We start from the raw sequence: 18,065 nt of genomic DNA, 5'->3' as shown, positions 1-18,065 counted from the left end.
AAATTACATTCTGTATGAAGGAAGAAAGAAAAAACAAAAATAAAACAACAACAAAATTAAACCCTGATTTGCTACATCTCTGGGGCATTGAATTCATAGCATTGTGACATACGCTGTTCACTTGCACAAAAGAAAACAAATAATGCATCAAAAATAAGTAGTCTTTTAACTAAAGAATAAAAACAGTTGACCTAAGCATTGCAGAATTAAGAATTAAACTCCTACGGTATGGCTTTGTGAGAAAGAAAAGATGCCTGTATCTATAACGCAGAATATACAGCTCAGGTCCCCAAGGATTACTTTTTTTTTTTTTTTTTTTTTTGAGATGGAGTCTCGCTCTGTCGCCCAGGCTGGTGGAGTGCAGTGGCGTGATCTCGGCTCACTGCAAGCTCCACCTCCCGGGTTCACACCATTCTCCTGCCTCAGCCTCCCGAGTAGCTGGGACTACAGGTGCCCGCCACCACACCCGGATAATTTTTTTGTATTTTTAGTAGAGACAGGGTTCACCATGTTAGCCAGGATGGTCTCGATCTCCTGACCTCGTGATCCGCATGCCTCGGCCTCCCAAAGTGCTGGGATTACAGGTGTGAGCCACCACGTCCAGCCCCCCAAGGATTACTTTAAGATAACCAAAGGTTCTTTTAAAAAACCAAAATCAGAGGTAACCACCAATCAGATTTGGAGCCCCAAGAAGAACAAAATTCATTAACATTTAACCTAAATTCTGAAGAAACAAAACCTGAGCAAATATAAGGAAGTCTACAACCTAGACACACATTTATTTATAGGGTAGGTCCTCAACAACCATTTCTCCACTTCTCAGCCACAAAGTGTAGAAAGAATTTTTTCTGCCCCACAGAGTTAAAGTCAATGTTTCTTCTTCTTTTTTAGATGGAGTCTTGCTCTGTCACCCAGGCTGGAGTGCAGTGGCATGATCTCGGCTCACTGCAACCTCTTCCTCCTGAGTTCAAGCGACTCTCGAGCTTCAGCCTCCTGAGTAGCTGGAATTACAAGCGGCCGCCACCATGTCTGGCTAGTTTTAGTATTTTTTTTTTTTTTTAGTAGAGACGGGGTTTCACCATGCCCAGCCCGTTTCCTATCTTGATAACAACTGGCTCTACAACATAAGCCTCATCAGAGCCCACAAAACGACTGCTGAAGCTTCCACATGATTTAAAATTTTTTTTTCTTGTATTAGGCTGAGCATGGTGGTTCATGCTTGTAATCCTAGCACTCTGGAAGGTCAAAAAAGGTGGATCACTGGAGCTCAGGAGTTCAAGACCAACCAGAACAACACAGTGAGATGTTCTCTCTTTAAAAAAACAAAAATTAAAAAAAAGCCGGGTGTGGTGGCTCACACCTGTCATCCCGGTGTGTCTGGAATTGGTGGGTTCTTGGTCTCACTGACTTCAAGAATGAAGCCACGGACTCTTGCGGTGAGTGTTACAGCTCTTAAGGTGGTGCGTCTGGAGTTTGTTCCTTCTGATGTTCGGATGTATTCGGAGTTTCTTCCTTCTGGTGGGTTCGCAGTCTCGCTGGCTCAGGAGTGAAACTGCAGACCTTCACGGTGAGTGTTACAGCTCTTAAGACAGCGCGTCTGGAGTTGTTCCTTCCTCCCGGTGGGCTCGTGGTCTCGCTGGCTTCAAGAGTGAAGCTGCAGATCTTCAGGGTGAGTGTTACAGCTCATAAAAGCAGCGTGGACCCAAAGAGTGAGCAGTAGCAAGATTTACTGCAAAGAGCCGAAAGAACAAAGCTTCCACAGTATGGAAGAGGACCCGAGCCGGTTGCCAATGCTGGCTCGGGCAGCCTGCTTTTATTCTTTTATCTGGCCCCACCCACATCCTGCTGATTGGTAGAGCTGAGTGGCCTGTTTTGACAGGGCGCTGATTGGTGCGTTTACAATCCCTGAGCTAGATACAAAGGTTCTCTACCTCCCCATCAGATTAGTTAGATACAGAGTTTCACACACAGGTTCTCCAAGGCTCCACCAGAGCAGCTAGATACAGTGTCGACTGGTGCATTCACAAACCTTGAGCTAAACACAGGGTGCTGATTGGTGTGTTTACAAGCCTTGAGCTAGATACAGAGTGCTGATTGGTGTATTTACAATCCCTGGGCTAGATATAAAGGCTCTCCAGGTCCTCACCAGACTCAGAAGCCCAGCTGGCTTCACCTAGTGGATCCCGCACCAGGGCTGCAGGTGGAGCTGCCTGCCAGTCCCGTGCCCTGCGCTCGCACTCCTCAGCCCTTGGGTGGTCGATGGGACTGGGCGCCGTGGAGCAGGGGGCGGCGCTCGTCCGGGAGGCTCCGGCTGCACAGGAACCCACGGAGGCGGGGGAAGGCTCAGGCATGGCGGGCTGCAGTCCCGAGGCCTGCCCCACGGGAAGGCAGCTAAGGCCCGGCGAGAAATTGAGCGCAGCGCCGGTGGGCTGGCACTGCTGGGGGACCCAGTACACCCTCCGCAGCCGCTGGCCCGGGTGCTAAGTCCCTCATTGCCCCAGGCCGGCGGGACTGGCCAGCTGCTCCGAGTGTGCGGCCGGCCAAGCTCACGCCCACCTGGAACTCCAGCTGGCCCGCAAGCACCGCAAGCAACCCCGGTTCCCGCTCGCGCCTCTCCCTCCAGACCTCCCTGCAAGCTGAGGGAGTAGGCTCCGGCCTTGGCCAGCCCAGAAAGGGGCTCCCACAGTGCAGCGGTGGGCTGAAGGGCTCCTCAAGTGCCGCCAAAGTGGTAGCCCAGGCAGAGGAGGCGCCGAGAGCGAGCGAGGGCTGTGAGGACTGCCAGCACGCTGTCACCTCTCACCAGCACTTTGGGAGGCTGAGGCAGGAGAATTGGTCGAACCCGGGAGGCAGAGGTTGCAGGGGAGACTGCGCCACTGCACTCCAGCTTGGGTGACAGAGCGAGACTCTGTCTCAAAAAAAAAAAAAAAAAGCCAGGCCCAGTGGCTCACGCCTGTAATCAGAGCACATCGGGAGGCCAACGTGGGTGGATAACCTAAGGTCAGGAGTTCAAAGACCAGCCTAGTCAATATGGAGAAACCCTGTCTCTACTAAAAATACAAAAATTAGCCAGGTGTGGTGGCACACGCCTGTAATCCCAGCTATTTGGGAGGCTGAGGCAGGAGAATCACTTGAACCGTGGAGGTGGAGGGTTGCAGTGAGCCAACATCTCGCCACTTCACTCCAGCCTGGGAGAAAAGGGCAAACTCACTCTCAAAAAAAAAAATTCTTTTGTATTTCTGGAGGTATGATACATATACAATAAAATACACAAATTAGTATAAAACTTGACACAATTTAACTTATATGACAATGTAATAATACTCAAATCAAAACCCAAAAGGCTCCCTCCTTTAAACCTCAATTGATAGCCACTCACAAAAGTATATACTAGTTTGACTTCGGTAACCATAGGTTAGTTTTTCTTGGATCTGAATTTTGTATTAACAAAAACAGGTGTGAGCCACTGTGCCTGGCCAGAAGATGTCTTTTATACTGACTCACATGTTGACCTTTTTTCTATCACTCTTTATTCTTCCGTTAGATCCAGTCAGGTCCCAAAATGTTGTGTCAAATTATAGTTTACCCTGAATCAGGACTTTTGCCATGTTTCTAAATAATGTAAACTTTCTAACAGTTTATTCAATTAATCTCCTTCTGCCTTTGCCATTCTTGTAATTTCTACACGTTATAAATCCCAAATATTATTGTTTAAACAACCTGTATTACTTTATATTTAACCACACAGATTACCCTTTTCTCTGCTCCTTATTCCTTCATGGAGTCATGTGCTTTCATCTGGGATCATTATCCTTCATGCTGAAGACATTCCTTTACTTTTCTTATACTGTGTGCTAGTGATAACTTCTGTACATTGTGAATGCCTACAAATGTCTTTATTTCACCTTCAACTTTGAAAGTAATGTCTACTGGATAGAGAATTCCAGATAGATAGTTTTTCTTTTACAATTTAAAAATGTCCTTTGGCTTTGATCATTTTTGTTGAAAAGTCAGTTATCAGTTTTATTATTGTTCTTTTGAATGTAATATGTTCTTCTCTACCCTCATCCCTACCCTCCATGTCTGCTTTTAAGATGTTAGTTTTTAAGAGATTAAGCATAATGTACCCGAGTGTGGTTTTCTCTATATATAAATTTGGATCTGTTCTTTTTGTGTGTGCGTTTTTCAGTAGAGGCAAGGCTGCTCTTGAACTCCTGGCCTCAGGCAACCCTACTGCCCTGGCCTCCCAAAGTGTTGAGCTTGGCCTGGCTCTGTCTTTCTTGTTTTGTGAGTTGGTATCTTTTTATTTGTTCTGAAGTCTTTTTAGCCATTATATATTCAAGTATCACTCCTCCTCCATTCATTCTCTTATGGGTTTCTAATGATAAACATTAATTCTTTGGACTGTATCATTCATTTTTCTTTTTCTTCTTTTAATAACAGAGACACAGTCTTGCTATGTTGTCCAGGCTGGTCTCAGACTCTGGGGCTCCAGTGATCCTCCTGCCTTGGCCTCCCAAAGTGCTGAAATTACAGGTGTGAGCCACCGTGTCCAGCCTGAACTCTATCTCACATATCTGTTCCACTCTCCTCTCTTTGTCCTGGACCCTCCCTACCTCAATCCAATTTTTTCTCTTGGTACTTCAGTTTCAATATATCTACTAATTTGTCTCTGAGTTGACTAACCTGTCTTCTGCTGTATGCAGTCTGTTATTAAACCTATCAAATAATTTCAAGTATACTTTTCAGTTCTAAAATATTCATGATTCTTTTTACAGATTCTAATTCTCTCTTCAAATTCTCCATTTTCCCCTCGAATTTCTCTAATAGTGCTATTTTTTAAATACCTATCTACTAAGTCATATAGGAATATAAAAAGATAAATGATAATTGTTTTTAAAAATACCATCAGATTTGAGTAGAAAGCTCATTAGATGTATCTTAGAAGGACTAAGATGTGCTGGATTGTAGCCCACGTGTGATTAGAAAAAAAATCCTTACCTTTGCTAATGTTTTCTTGGAGTAAATGTCAGTACGGAGACCAAAGTTCTGCAAATCAATTGGTTTTTCCTTGTTTTTCTCAGGAAAATTTAGCATCTGTTGAGCAGCAGGAACCTGAGTCAAATAAATGATAAATGGCTGAGTTAGCCTCGTTAAAGTCAAGAGGGTAAATGTTTTTTAAAATTTGTCTGGGCCAGGCACGGTGGCTCACACCTATAATCCCAGCACTTTGGGAGGCCGAGGCAGGCGGATCACAAGGTCAGGAGTTCAAGACCAGCCTGATCAAAATGGTGAAACCCTGTCTCTACTAAAAATACAAAAATTAGCCGGACGTGGTGGCACGCGCCTATAATCACAGCTACTCAGGAGGCTGAGGCAGTAGAATTGCTTATAACCCAGAGGCGGAAGTTGCAGCGAGCCAAGATCATGCCACTACACTCCAGCCTGGGGAACAGTGCAAGATTCCGTCTCAAAAAAAAAAAGTTTAATATTGGCACTTAAACCACTTTTGGTGGATTTCCTACAAAAAACAATAAATACCCACACTTCTACACTATACTTCTAACAAAAATTCAACATATAAGTCACATTTTGGTGTCCCTTTAAATCCCAGAAAGGATAACAAATTTTCATTACTATCTTCTATTTCAAGATGGGACAAAATTTATACCTTAGGTTCCTGTGAATCCAACTTAATGCTATATATAATTTGTTTGACATAATCTGTTTGATAATGTATATATGGATATCCACTTTACAAATCTTAGGACAAGTTATAAAGATTTCTTTGCTTCACATTTCTAGAACACAGATTGAAGGAAGGGAAAGAAGATTTTGCATCATCTGCTTACTTATGAGTGTCTTTTTGATGACAGAAGGATAAAGGGAGTTATGCATATAAAAGTAAATTAATAATTTGACAGTAAGGCATTGGGTCTTGGGATTGGTGGGACAGCATTAACTTAAATATTATAGTTCTTTTGAACTATAATATTTACAGTATACCAAAACACACACACAAACAAGCATCAAAGAAATAGCACTAATAATACCATTATAGTACAATAATAATTATTCCTAAATAGGTATGCTATAAATGGCCATTTGTTACTATCTAGGTCTGATGAAAAGTCAACATTAATTTACCTGAGGTGATCGAAGATGCAGAGGCACAAGCCCAGAGGGGGTATCAGCTAATACATTAAAATGAGGAGTAGGAGGAGGTCCCATTGCCATGGGTCTACTTTCCGGGTCAACTTGGTAATTAACGAGTCCCCACTGCTCTAAAAAGGCATGGACCCTAAAGAATAAAGCTTGGAAAGTTAAAATCTAAAGAATCAACTTCATGTGCTTTATTATCATCATGCCATTAAAAACAGAAACAATAAAACAAGTAAATATGCTCAGCAGGCTGTCAAACACCACAAACTACTTGACAGATTTTGTTTGTTATGTGATGAACAATTTCTACAAGCCACAAGTAATGTTGATAACACAGCACCCCCCCCAAACCTATTACAAAGCCTAATCATTTCAATCACAGAAATGAGAGCACAAATATGCATTTAGGTCCACGGTAATAAAAGAACTCACACATAGACCAAATACAGACATAAAAAAAATCTGCATTTTTCGTGACAGAGTCTCACTCTGTCTCTAAGGCTGGAGTGCAATGGCGCAATCTCAGCTCCCTGCAACCTCCTCCGCCTCCTTGGTTCAAGAGATTCTCCTGCCTCAGCCTCCCAAGTAGCTGGGATTACAGGTGCCCGTCACCATGCGCAGCTAATTTTTTGTATTTTTAGTAGAAATGGGGTTTTGCCATGTTGGCCAGGCTGGTCTCGAACTCCTGACCTCAGGTGATCTACCCACCTTGGCCTCCCAAAGTGCTGGGATTACAGGTGTGAGCCACCATGCCTGGCTGTTTTTTTGTTTTTTTTTTTTTTTAATTTTGGCAGAGCTAGGGCGCAGAGCTTATCCACTCCCAACCTGAATCCACTCCATCCCTGGTTATTTTATGATTTGACTAAAAAATTTAAAATGTGAACTGTAAAATCTAGAAAGCTAAATTAAATATTTATTTATTATTATTTTTTTTGAGACACAATCTTGCTCTGTCGTGCAGGCTGGAATGCAGTGGGTCGATCTTAGCTCACTGCAATCTCTGTCTCCTGAGTTCTCCTGCCTCAGCCTCCCCAGTAGCTAAGATTACAGTCATGTGCCACCACACTAGGCTAATTTTTATATTTTTAGTAGAGACAGGGTTTCGCCATGTTGGCCAGGCTCGAACTCCTGACCTCACGTGATCCGCTCGCCTTGGCTTCTTGAAGTGCTGGGAATACAGGTGTAAGCCACTGCACCCAGCCTAAATTAAATATTTAAAATTTTCAACCTCTAAGGCTGAACACAGTGTTCACACCTGCAATCACAATACTTCGGGAGGCTGAGGCAGGAGAATCGCTTGAGGCCAAGAGATTGAGACCAGCCTTGGCAACATTGTGAAACCCCATCTCGACAATAAAATTAAATTAATAAAATAAAATAATTAAATTGAATGAAATGAAAGGAAACAAAATATAATCACCCCCTAAATGACATAACTAAAATTAGGTGTTTTACCCAGTTGAAACAACCAGTTTAATCAAGCAAACATTAGACAGCATGCATAAGTAAATTCCTACAGTTCAATGTCTCAGAAAAAGTCAAACAGTTTACCTCATCACAGCACACACATCTCCAGTCAAGTTCCTCCGACAAGCAGTGCTAGTTAAATACTCTTGGGGGTTTAGGCGATACGTGTCGATCATAAAATTTCGATATGCCAAGTATCTAAAAAGCAATGGCAAAATTCATAAGGTGGACACGTATCCTTTCAGAAACAATGTTACTTAGAAACTCAAAAATCTTCAGATTCCTTAAAAATACAACAACAAATTAAGACAACAGCATAAAAAAATTGATATTATATTGCGCATTTAAAGTTATGAGTAAATTTAGAACCACGAATATGCAAAACAACTTTATTAATGTATAACAACAAGTAATCTAATGACATTAATGTGAAGTAACATAAATTCAAACTTGGTTATGGTGGTAGTTAACTGCAGAATTGGAAACTAACGCGTGGTTACATAGGCTATCTGCCTCACTACCACATATCTATACTTTACTGTGTGCAGGGCACTGTTATAAGCAATGTATGTCTGACAACTGAATCCTCATAATCGCTCTATATTGCAGGTAGGGTCTGCTATCATCCCATTTATGGGTGAGGAAACAAACACTGAGTTGTTACGAGAATATGTCCTAGCCACAGGGTTGGTAACTGATGGAGCCAGAATTCAACGCAGCCAGTGTGGTGGCTCTTCAATCTATGCTCTCAACCTCTGCTGCCTATCACGTCTGTATTTCACACATGTCACGTGGATTTCGCTCTGCAAATAGCTATGTAATTTCCATGGCAGTTCTTTAAGGGAGATCATGGCTGGGCAATAAGTAGAATCCATGAGACCAAATTCAGAAAAGAGCATACAAAAATGGAGAGAGAAATTCAGATTCTGTTACAGCAGATACTAAGGACTTCTGTCACAAAATATAGTACTTAAAAACACGAGTGTTAAGGACTTTGAGACCTAGCAACAGTTCTTGGCACATAAAGAAAACAAAACTCAGGCAGCCAAGATCACACCACTGAACTCCAGCCTGCATGATGGAATGACTTTGTCTCAAAAAAAAAAAAAAAAAAAAAAAAATCAGATTAATACCCTGATTAATACATGGAAGGGTATTTACAGTATTGACAGGTATGTGCTTATATATAGGGACAAGGGTTCCAGAAGTATATACTGATGAATCACCAGGGAAAGACAAAAAGTACTTCCCGCCAAACTTCTTCCTTCCAATAAAAGTTTTTCTATTTCCAATGCAAAACCAAAAAATCCTTTATGCAATTAAGCTCAATTCACATGCAGCTATATCATCATATCTCTCTTTTAATTAGCAGTCATACATCAGGAAGATAAAGATTCTATTTTCTCCTGGATGAATAGAAACAATCCAAAACATACATGCACTCACAAGTTGAAAGTTGTTAGGACAGGCCGGGCTTGGTGGCTCACGCCTGTAATCCTAGTACTTTGATACGCCGAGGCAAGTGGATCACTTGAGGTCAGGAGTTCGAGACAAGCCTGGCCAACATGGTGAAACCCAATCTCTACTAAAAATACAAAAATTAGCCAGGTGTGGTGGTGCATGCCTGTAGTCCCAACTACTTGGGAGGCTGAAGCAGGAGAATAGCTTGAACCCAGGAGGCGGAGGCTGCAGTGAGCTGAGATTGCAACACTGCACTCCAGTCTGAGTGAAAGAGCGAGACTCCATCTCAAAAAAAAAAAAAAAGAAGAAAGAGAAAGAAAGTTGTGAGGATAGACCTGAATTCATTATAGTAAAAATTGGTTTAAAATCCAAACTTTAACTCCAAGAGCTGACGTGCATATAGTTCAAGGTTTAGAAAGAAAAGAATACCCTAGACAACATGGTAAAACCCCCGTCTCCACCAAAAAATAAACAGATAGATAGATAAATAAATAAACATCAGCCAAGTGTGGTGACATGTGCCTGTAGTCCCAGCTACTCAAGAGGCTGAGATGGGAGGATCCTTTGAGTCCAGGAGGCAGAGATTTCTGTGAGCCAAGATCATGACACTGCACAACAGCCTGGGCAACAGAATGAGACCCTGTCTCAAAAAAACCCCAAAAAAATCCCCCAAAAAACAAAAAACAAAACTAGATACAATTTCCTTTGTACCATGGAATGCTATGCAAATGAGACATGAACACTGTTCTGAAAGGAGTATTTGCAAACTTCCAAGAATCAGCAATAAGGAACTCAGGTGGATGCTTGAAGAGCCCCTACTGCACACAGGCAAATAAACAAGTTTTCTAAAACACTGGCCTCACATTTCTGGAGTCTTGGATTTGTTTTTTCCATTGAAGAACTCAGGAAGAGCACGCCGTTCAATCACATGAATACTGAAAAGAAGAAGAAAAAAAGATTTAGGAGTCTTCTTTTTAAAAGAATAAAATCATTAAATATTCTAAGTAAAAGTGATAAATCCAAAACCTGAGTACTGCTTGCCAAAATTAATTGGCTTACACTAGTTTCTATGTATTAACAGCATACAAAAAAGCTAAGGAAAGCTTTCTCTTTCTCACTCCCAATACTTACTGTAGTTTTTCTATTCCCATAACCAAACTAAAAAACTACTATCGACACACTGAAAAGTATACATTTTATTATTTTTTGGGATAATACATCATAACTAGATAAGAAGCCATAAGATATGAAGAATTCTTTGAAAAATGGTGATAAAAACAAAGTAGCTGGCATGGCATGGCAACAAACTGATGAAACAAATGACCAGAGTAGAGACAATGAATTTGCTAGTCTCAGCTTCTCAGGCTGTTAACATAAATGAGCCTTTGTCCAGCCCTCAGAAACACTGTGATAAATTAATAACTTTTTAGTTTTTAGTTTCGGTGGAGGTGCTGGGGAGATATATTAATTTTTTTTAAATTTCAGTATCAATTGCTTTTAATAATACCACAGAAGTACATTTTAACAATATATACAAATGCTAATAATTTTATGAAATGTTATAGGTCATATGCAGAGATCAGGTAAAATGATCAGGCCTAACAGTAAAAAAAAGAACAAACTGTATATCTAGCACAAAGTTTCTGCTGCTAATACAAGTGTGTGTTTCTTCCTGATGACATTTTAGTTTCTCAGTGACTTTCCAGATATGCAACATGTAAGTAGTGGTTGCATGGCAAAGAGCAAATCAATGGTCTGGGAATATAATTCAAATTATTCACTTTTTGAGTACTTGGTAACATTTAAATTAAATTGGATTTGTAGGGTCAAATACTATAAATACAATGAATTACCTGCAAACTTCTAGAAAGATAATTTCTAAGATGAATTAATGCTATATAAATATATATGACTTTTAAAAGAATAACTGTAAGGAACTAATTACATAATTCTAATATAACTCCTAATGTTTTCATTGTTACAGGTTAGGAAAAGCCCACTTTTAAAAAAAATTCTGTATCATAACTAATATTTCTATTATCAAACTGCATGTAATGTGACATGCAAAGATGATCAGGCAAATGAAAACATTTCTGTAAACTATAATCTTACATAGTTATTTACTGTAATGATGTTTCCATTTTCTATTTTTTAATTAAAAAGAAAATCACACATACTTTTTTTTTTTTTTAAGAGACAGGGTCTCATCCTGGGTAGCATGGTGAAACCCCGTCTCCACTAAAACTACAAAAAATTAGCCGGGCATGGTGTTGGGTGCCTGTAGTCCCAGCTCCTTGGGAGGCTGAGGCAGGAGAATGGCGTGAACCCGGGAGGCAGAGCTTGCAGTGAGCTGAGATTGCACCACTGCACTCCAGCCTGGGCATCAGAGCGAGACTCCGTCTCCAAAAAGAGAGAGAGAGAGACAGTGTCTCACTCCTGTCACGCAGACTGGAGTTCAGTGACAAGATCATAGCTAGCTCACTGTAACCTAGAACTCCTAAGCTCAGGCAATCTTTCTGCCCCAGCCTCCAGGATAGCTGGGTCTACAGGCATGTGCCATCACGCCTGGTTAATTAAAAAAATTTTTTCTAGAGACGGGGTATCACTATGTTTGGGCTCAAGCAACCCACCAGCCTCAGCCTCTGAAAGTGCTGTGATTACAGACAAGAGCCATAGCACCAGCCCCCTTTATCTAATTTTAGAGAAAAAGAATGCCGGTTTCTCATGTGTGTCCTCTTAGGCCATTGTACTAACGAGTTTTAAAGTTTGTCAGAACAACTCACTATTTTGGAATAATTAAAACAGCAAAAATATCTAAAGATAGAATATGTTTTTTAAAAATAATTTACTGTTTACTATTTAGTATGTCATATATAACTGTTGATGATATAAAAATTGGTGTCAGTTGACAAAAAGCTACATTAAAAGTACATAAACATAATTTTATTGTGAGCCAAAAGCAAAATTGTGAATGTTTAAAAATTCTGAATGTTAAACACATAATTGCAAATGATAACAAGACTGAGACACTTCCAAATGTTTAAAAATAATTAAAGATAGTAACAAATGTAATGAAGACTGATGTTCAAAGAGATATGTACTTATTCTGTTCCAGGTTATATTTACTGAAAACATTCAGAAATAGCATTCGGGTTTTTTTTGGTTTGTTTTGTTTTTGTTTCTGTTTTTGTTTTTGAGACGGAGTCTCGCTCTGTTGCCCAGGCTAGAGTGCAGTGGCGCAATCTCAGCTTACTGCAAGCTCCATCTCCCGGGTTCACGCCATTCTCCTGCCTCAGCCTCCTGAGTAGCTGGGAATACACGCGCCTGCCACCACGCCCGGCTCATTTTTTTTTTCGTATTTTTAGTAGAGACGGGGTTTCACCGTGTTAGCCAGGATGGTCTCAATCTCCTGACCTCGTGATCCGCCCGCCTTGGCCTCCAAAAGTGCTGGGATTGCAGGTGTGAGCCATCGCGCCCGGCCTATTCAGTTGGTTTTAAATGATGGCCTCCCAAAGTGCTGGGATTACAGGCATAAGCCACCATGCTGGGTGATTTTTTTCCTTTATATAAAGTAGTCCCTTCATATCTGTGGAGTTTGTGTTCCAAGACCCGCAATGGATGCCTGAAACTGTGAACAGGGCCATGAAGTTTTTTCCTACGTATACATATAAACACACACATACCTATGATAAAGTTTAATTTATAAATTAGACACAGGACTAGATTAACAAAAACCAATAATAAAAAAGAACAATTATAACAATTTATTATACACAATTTCATGAATAGAAGATTTGTTCTTATCATAGATCTTAGCAAGCTCAGCACACAATTTTTTTTAAGTCGGAAACATTCACCTTTTTACCTAAAGGAAGCACTTTATACATTCACTTTGGCGTATCTGAACTATCACCATCACTACTTCTATGCATTGGGGCCACTGTTAACTAAAATAGGGGTTCCTTGAACAGAAGCACTGAAATCCCTTGACAGCTAGTCTAATAACTGATACAGATACTAAATGACTAACAGGTGGGTAGCATGTACAGTGTGTCTACATTGAAAAAAAGGATGATTCATATTCCTGGCATGAAACTGCAGGATTTCATCCCACTACTCAGAATCACACACAATTTAAAACTTATGAATTGTTTACTTCTGGAACTTTTCAGTTAGTATTTTTAATCTAGAGTTAATCTAGAGTTAATTTCAAGTAACTAAAAACTTTATAATTAATTTAAAACATTTTATACTACTACTCAAGTATTTGCTTGTCTAAATTATAGCTGATTCTAAATGAGTTAGATTCAAGCTTACAAAATTTTACAAACCTAAATTACAACAAAATCTAGTTTCAATCCCTGAATTGTTTTTCCTTAAAAAAAAAAAAATTCGAGCCAGGCGCGGTGGCTCACGCCTGTAATCCTAGCACTTTGGGAGGCTGAGGCAGGTGGATCACGAGGTCAGGAGTTTGAAACCACCCTGGCCAAGATGGTGAAACCCATCTCTACTAAAAATACAAAAATTAGCCTGGCACGGTGGCGGGCACCTGTAATCCCAGCTACTCGGGAGGCTGAAGCAAGAGAATCACTTGAACCCGGGAGGCAGAGGTAGCCGAGATCATACCACTGCATTCTAGCCAGGGTGACAGAGCAAGACTCTGTCTCAACAACAACAAACAAACAAACAAACACAAACACATTCCAAAGATAAAAATCACTTTCCATCTCCCTTCATCCAAAGTGACAGTAATTTCTGATAAGGAACATGGGCAGAAAGGCACAACCTGATTTCAAGGAAAGTTCTTGTACTGCTCAGTACCATGCTCACAGATGGAAGTGGTCCACTCACCAGTTATAATCAAACCATGATGCATAACTAGGAATAATAATGTGATTGGTCTGCTCTGTCACATTATCTTCCCCAGGGTCAACTGATCGACTCTGATCACCTTTGGCAGGATCTTCATCTTCCTATAGAAAAGAAGACAAAGTTCAAAGAAAGAAAGAACTAGAGAGAGAGAGATATATATATAACATCTCTCACACTTCAGTTGTTAGGTTAAATAAAATGAAGCTCCTCGATTCGATCAGGTATCTGAAAAACAAATTTCAAGTAAAAACAACCTTTCACAGTATTTAAGGTACAAGGTAGCCAGCTGACAGATAAGGTTTTGTTGCTCATTTATGATGAGGGAATCAATGCAGAGAAGGTAGGTCTCTCATAATAAGATTAACAAGTTGACTGAAGAAAGTCTGTTTCAACGCACAGGACTTCAGACTAAATAAATAACTCATAACCCAGATCTCGTTCCATAATAGCTTGCTTCTTCCTTGTCCAGTTTTACTTAATCTGAAGTAAATGTTTACTTGATACACATTTTTATTGTATACATTTAAACGTATCTTAAATACGTTTTTTTGATATTGAAATGTTTTCCAATTTTCTCTCTGTGGTGATTTTATTATTTGTAACCTAATGAAATTATTTTCTATTAAGAAACCAAATTATGGGCTGGGCAAGGTGTCTCATGCCTGTAATTCCAACACTTGGGAGGCTGAGGCGGGAGGATCACTTGAGACCAAAAGATCAGGACCAGCCTGGGCAACATAGTCGGACTTTGTCTCTACTAAAAATTTAGAAATTAGCTGGACATAGTGGTACATGCCTGTAGTCCCAGCTACTCAAGAGGCTGAAGTCAGAAAGATTGCTTGAGCTTGGGAGGTCAAGGCTACAGTGAGCTGTGTTTCCACCACTGCCCTGCACTCCAGTCTAGGCAAGACCCTGCCTCAAAAAAAATAAAATAAGCAAAAATCCAAATTTTGAATCAGTTTTCTTTTACAATGGTTCCACAATTTAATTTCTACCTTTTACTTAATTCAACCTAAATTTCCTGTTACAGTATTTGAAGTGACGATCTAGTGTTACTACCTATAACAGTTTCTATAAGAATAGTAAAAAGGAATAAATTTAAAGCATGAAAACACCAAGGACTCTAGTTATTACTTAAATGATATTGAATACAAATGTGATAATAACGATGACAAGGGTAACAAATTTTATTTCCCAAATCACAGAAGCTAGCAAAAAATATTCTCAATGTTGACCTGATTTTATTTTGGCTTTAGTTAATACATTTTTGTGTTATAGACTTTACAAATCATTTAGGACACAAAAAATTTCCCTTATTCAGAAAAAACAGGAAGAGGCTGGCATTGTAATTAATGAAGGCCAACAGTATAAGTTTTAATGACCTTAATCAGAAAACAACAAGGAAGATGACATTGTGGGAGACAGCTTTAGAGACACTACCTCTAATCCTTTTAAGATATATATGGTATATGGCTTCAAATCCTCTTATCTTTGGCATTAAAACGAAGGAATTTGACTTTCCTTTTTAGCTGTGGCCATAGGCAGGTGCCACCACACCAAGCTAATTTTTTAAGTTTTTTGTTGATGCAGGGTATCTTTGTGTTGTGCTGGCTGGTTTTGAACTCCTGGGCTAAAAGTGATTCTCCCACCTGGGCCTCTCAAAGAACTAGGATTACAGACGTGAGCCACTGCACTCAGCACTTTTTATTAAAAAAAGAGTGTCTTGCACTGTCACCCAGGCTAGAGCACAGTGGCAGGATTTTGGCTCACGCCAGCATAGAATTCCTAACCTCAAGCAATCCTCCCATCTCAGCTTTCCAAAATGCTGACGTCATAGGTGCCAGTCTCTATTTACTCTAAATAATGACATATTTTTGCACAGGTAATGTTCATTAATAAGTGGCTCTTGGCTGGGTGTGTTGGCTCACACCTGTAATCCCAGCACTTTGGGAGGCCGAGGCGGGTGGATCTTCTAAGGTTGGGAGTTCGAGACCAGCCTGACCAACATGGTGAAACCCTGTCTCTACTAAAAATACAAAAATTAGCTGGGCGTGGTGGTGCATGCCTGTAATCCCAGCTGCTTATGAGGCTGAGGCAGGAGAATCGCTAGAACCCGGGAGGCGGAGGTTGTGGTAAGCCAAGATCATGCGATTGCACTCCAGCCTGGGCAACAAGAGCGAAACTCCATCTTAAAAAAAAGTGGCTCTTTGACTAAATAACTTTGATTTTTTTTTTTAAATCATAAGAACAATACAGGTGAAGAGTCATAAGAAACGAGTTTGTTGAAATACTTTTCCGGAAATCCTGTCATGCATATGTTCATCCTTCAATGTATACAACAATGATAAGGATCATCTTAGGGAATTTCTTTGCAAATGAAAAAAAAAAGATCTATATTCAGCAAGTTAAGGAAATTATTTCAAGAAGATTGGGGGTTAATCACACAGTCAAACATGATAGCCTGAGTAAACAAGATGCCATTTATTTTTAAAAAGTTAAATCCTACCTTAAATCTAACATGTTCCAAAAGCATAATGATTGAGGTATCTCTACAGCAGAATTCATAAAGCAGGAAGTAGCTCGCAATAAGGCTCAAGAAAGGTCAAAGCATGATTCAAAGTCTACACTGCATCAATAGAAATGGCAGTGAGAAAAATCAAGACAACACATGGCCCCTGCTCATCTGCACTGTTGGATAACATCTGAAATACTGTGGTCGGCACTGAACATTACCTTGCAACCAGGGGAGTACGAAACTAGAAATTACAGCACATGAGGGACACTAGCAGGGAGGATGAAAATTTCCTCTAAGTAAAATCTTGGGGTCCAAGAAAGTCAAGTATTTTGCCGAGCGCAGTGGTTGACACCTGTAATGCCATCACTTTGGGAGGCTGAGGCAGACAGATTGCTTGAGCCCAGGAGTTCACAACCAGCCTGGGCAACATAAAAAACTCCATCTCTACAAAAAATAAAAAAATTAGTTGGGTGTAGTGGTGCACACAAGTAGTCTCAGCTACTCGGGAGGCTGAGGTGGGAGGGGGATCACCTGAGCCCAGGAGGTCAAGGTTACAGTGAGCCGACAGCCTGTCTCAAAAGAAAAAACTAACAAAAACACCTTCCAGAAATGGTTCTTATGTTGTATTTGTTTTCCTTAGGGGAAAAACTAAAAAAAAAAAAAAAAAAAAATTCAAAAACCAGAAGGGCTTCATAGTCCAAAAATTGGGTTATGTCAAATTCAGTGCTTCTACTGTTCGGTACACAGGACCCTTAGAGAAGCTCTCTCACACCAGGCTTAACTGAATTGTTACCTTTCCTCCTGCTGTGACTGTTTCTTCATCCTGCTCATCTGCAAAACCAAAACACACAATTCATTTTAAAAACAGGTAAATGTTCTTTGGGTTATTTGGAAAATTAATGGTCTAAGAACTGATACTGGACAGAGAAAAGGAATGAAATAGAGCATTATTAAAGCAAAATCACTCTGAATAATTCACTAAATTAGAATTTTACACAGAAGCACAGAGGTAATTAGAAAGTCAAAGCAAAGATCATTAAAAATTTCAAACAGTGGGGAATTTACAATTAATTACTACTTGAGCTAATATCATAGTCATGATCTTAATAACAGATACACGACTTGATTACGATTCTTGTCTCCTGAGTTTTGCTAAAATAACAACATTTTGGGTTCCAGAAGAAGTGAGTAAAGAATGATGAAAGAAAGCCCAGGTAAAATTTATAAACTAGACAGTTGATTTCCACAGTGAAAAGTAAAACTGCCAGTACAGGATAGGAAAGAGGTAGTATTAAAGAACAACACATTACATTATTATATGCCTGTAATATTTAAGCTTTTTATCACTACCGTGACTGCTGGCACTAGGTAAGGCATGATGAAGTTCAAAAAGAACATGGGATGCTGGGTGCAGCAGTGCACATCTACAGTCCCAGATACTCTGGAGACTGAAGTGGGAGACTCACTCAAGGCAAGGAGTCGAAGTCCAGCCTGGGCAACAGAGCAAGATCTTGTCTCTTATTTAAAGAAAAAAGAAAAGAAAAGAAAAAGGGTTGGGTGCAGTCACTCACACCTATAATGCCAACACTTT

At 40.1% G+C, this 18,065-nt stretch overlaps 1 protein-coding gene across 11 annotated transcripts in view; it reads right to left on the bottom strand.

Moving 5' to 3' along the window:
• Positions 1-18,065, bottom strand: part of SMARCC1 (SWI/SNF related, matrix associated, actin dependent regulator of chromatin subfamily c member 1) — a 196,820-nt gene that overhangs the window by 86,838 nt on the left and 91,917 nt on the right. For all 11 annotated transcript variants that reach the window (XM_024244357.3, XM_054550867.2, XM_054550863.2 and 8 more), the window contains 6 exons: positions 17,268-17,305; positions 13,939-14,060; positions 9,951-10,022; positions 7,711-7,824; positions 6,145-6,298; positions 4,999-5,112 (listed from right to left, as the gene is read on the bottom strand). In XM_024244357.3, the coding sequence (XP_024100125.2) occupies positions 4,999-5,112; positions 6,145-6,298; positions 7,711-7,824; positions 9,951-10,022; positions 13,939-14,060; positions 17,268-17,305 (614 nt within the window). The remainder of the gene's footprint in view (positions 1-4,998; positions 5,113-6,144; positions 6,299-7,710; positions 7,825-9,950; positions 10,023-13,938; positions 14,061-17,267; positions 17,306-18,065) is intronic.

The sequence above is a fragment of the Pongo abelii genome, chromosome 2 (assembly GCF_028885655.2).
Source record: "Pongo abelii isolate AG06213 chromosome 2, NHGRI_mPonAbe1-v2.0_pri, whole genome shotgun sequence".
Classification (NCBI taxonomy): Eukaryota; Metazoa; Chordata; class Mammalia; order Primates; family Hominidae; genus Pongo; species Pongo abelii.
Note: the sequence above shows the minus strand (reverse complement) of the source record. Positions and strands in the feature narration are given on the sequence as shown.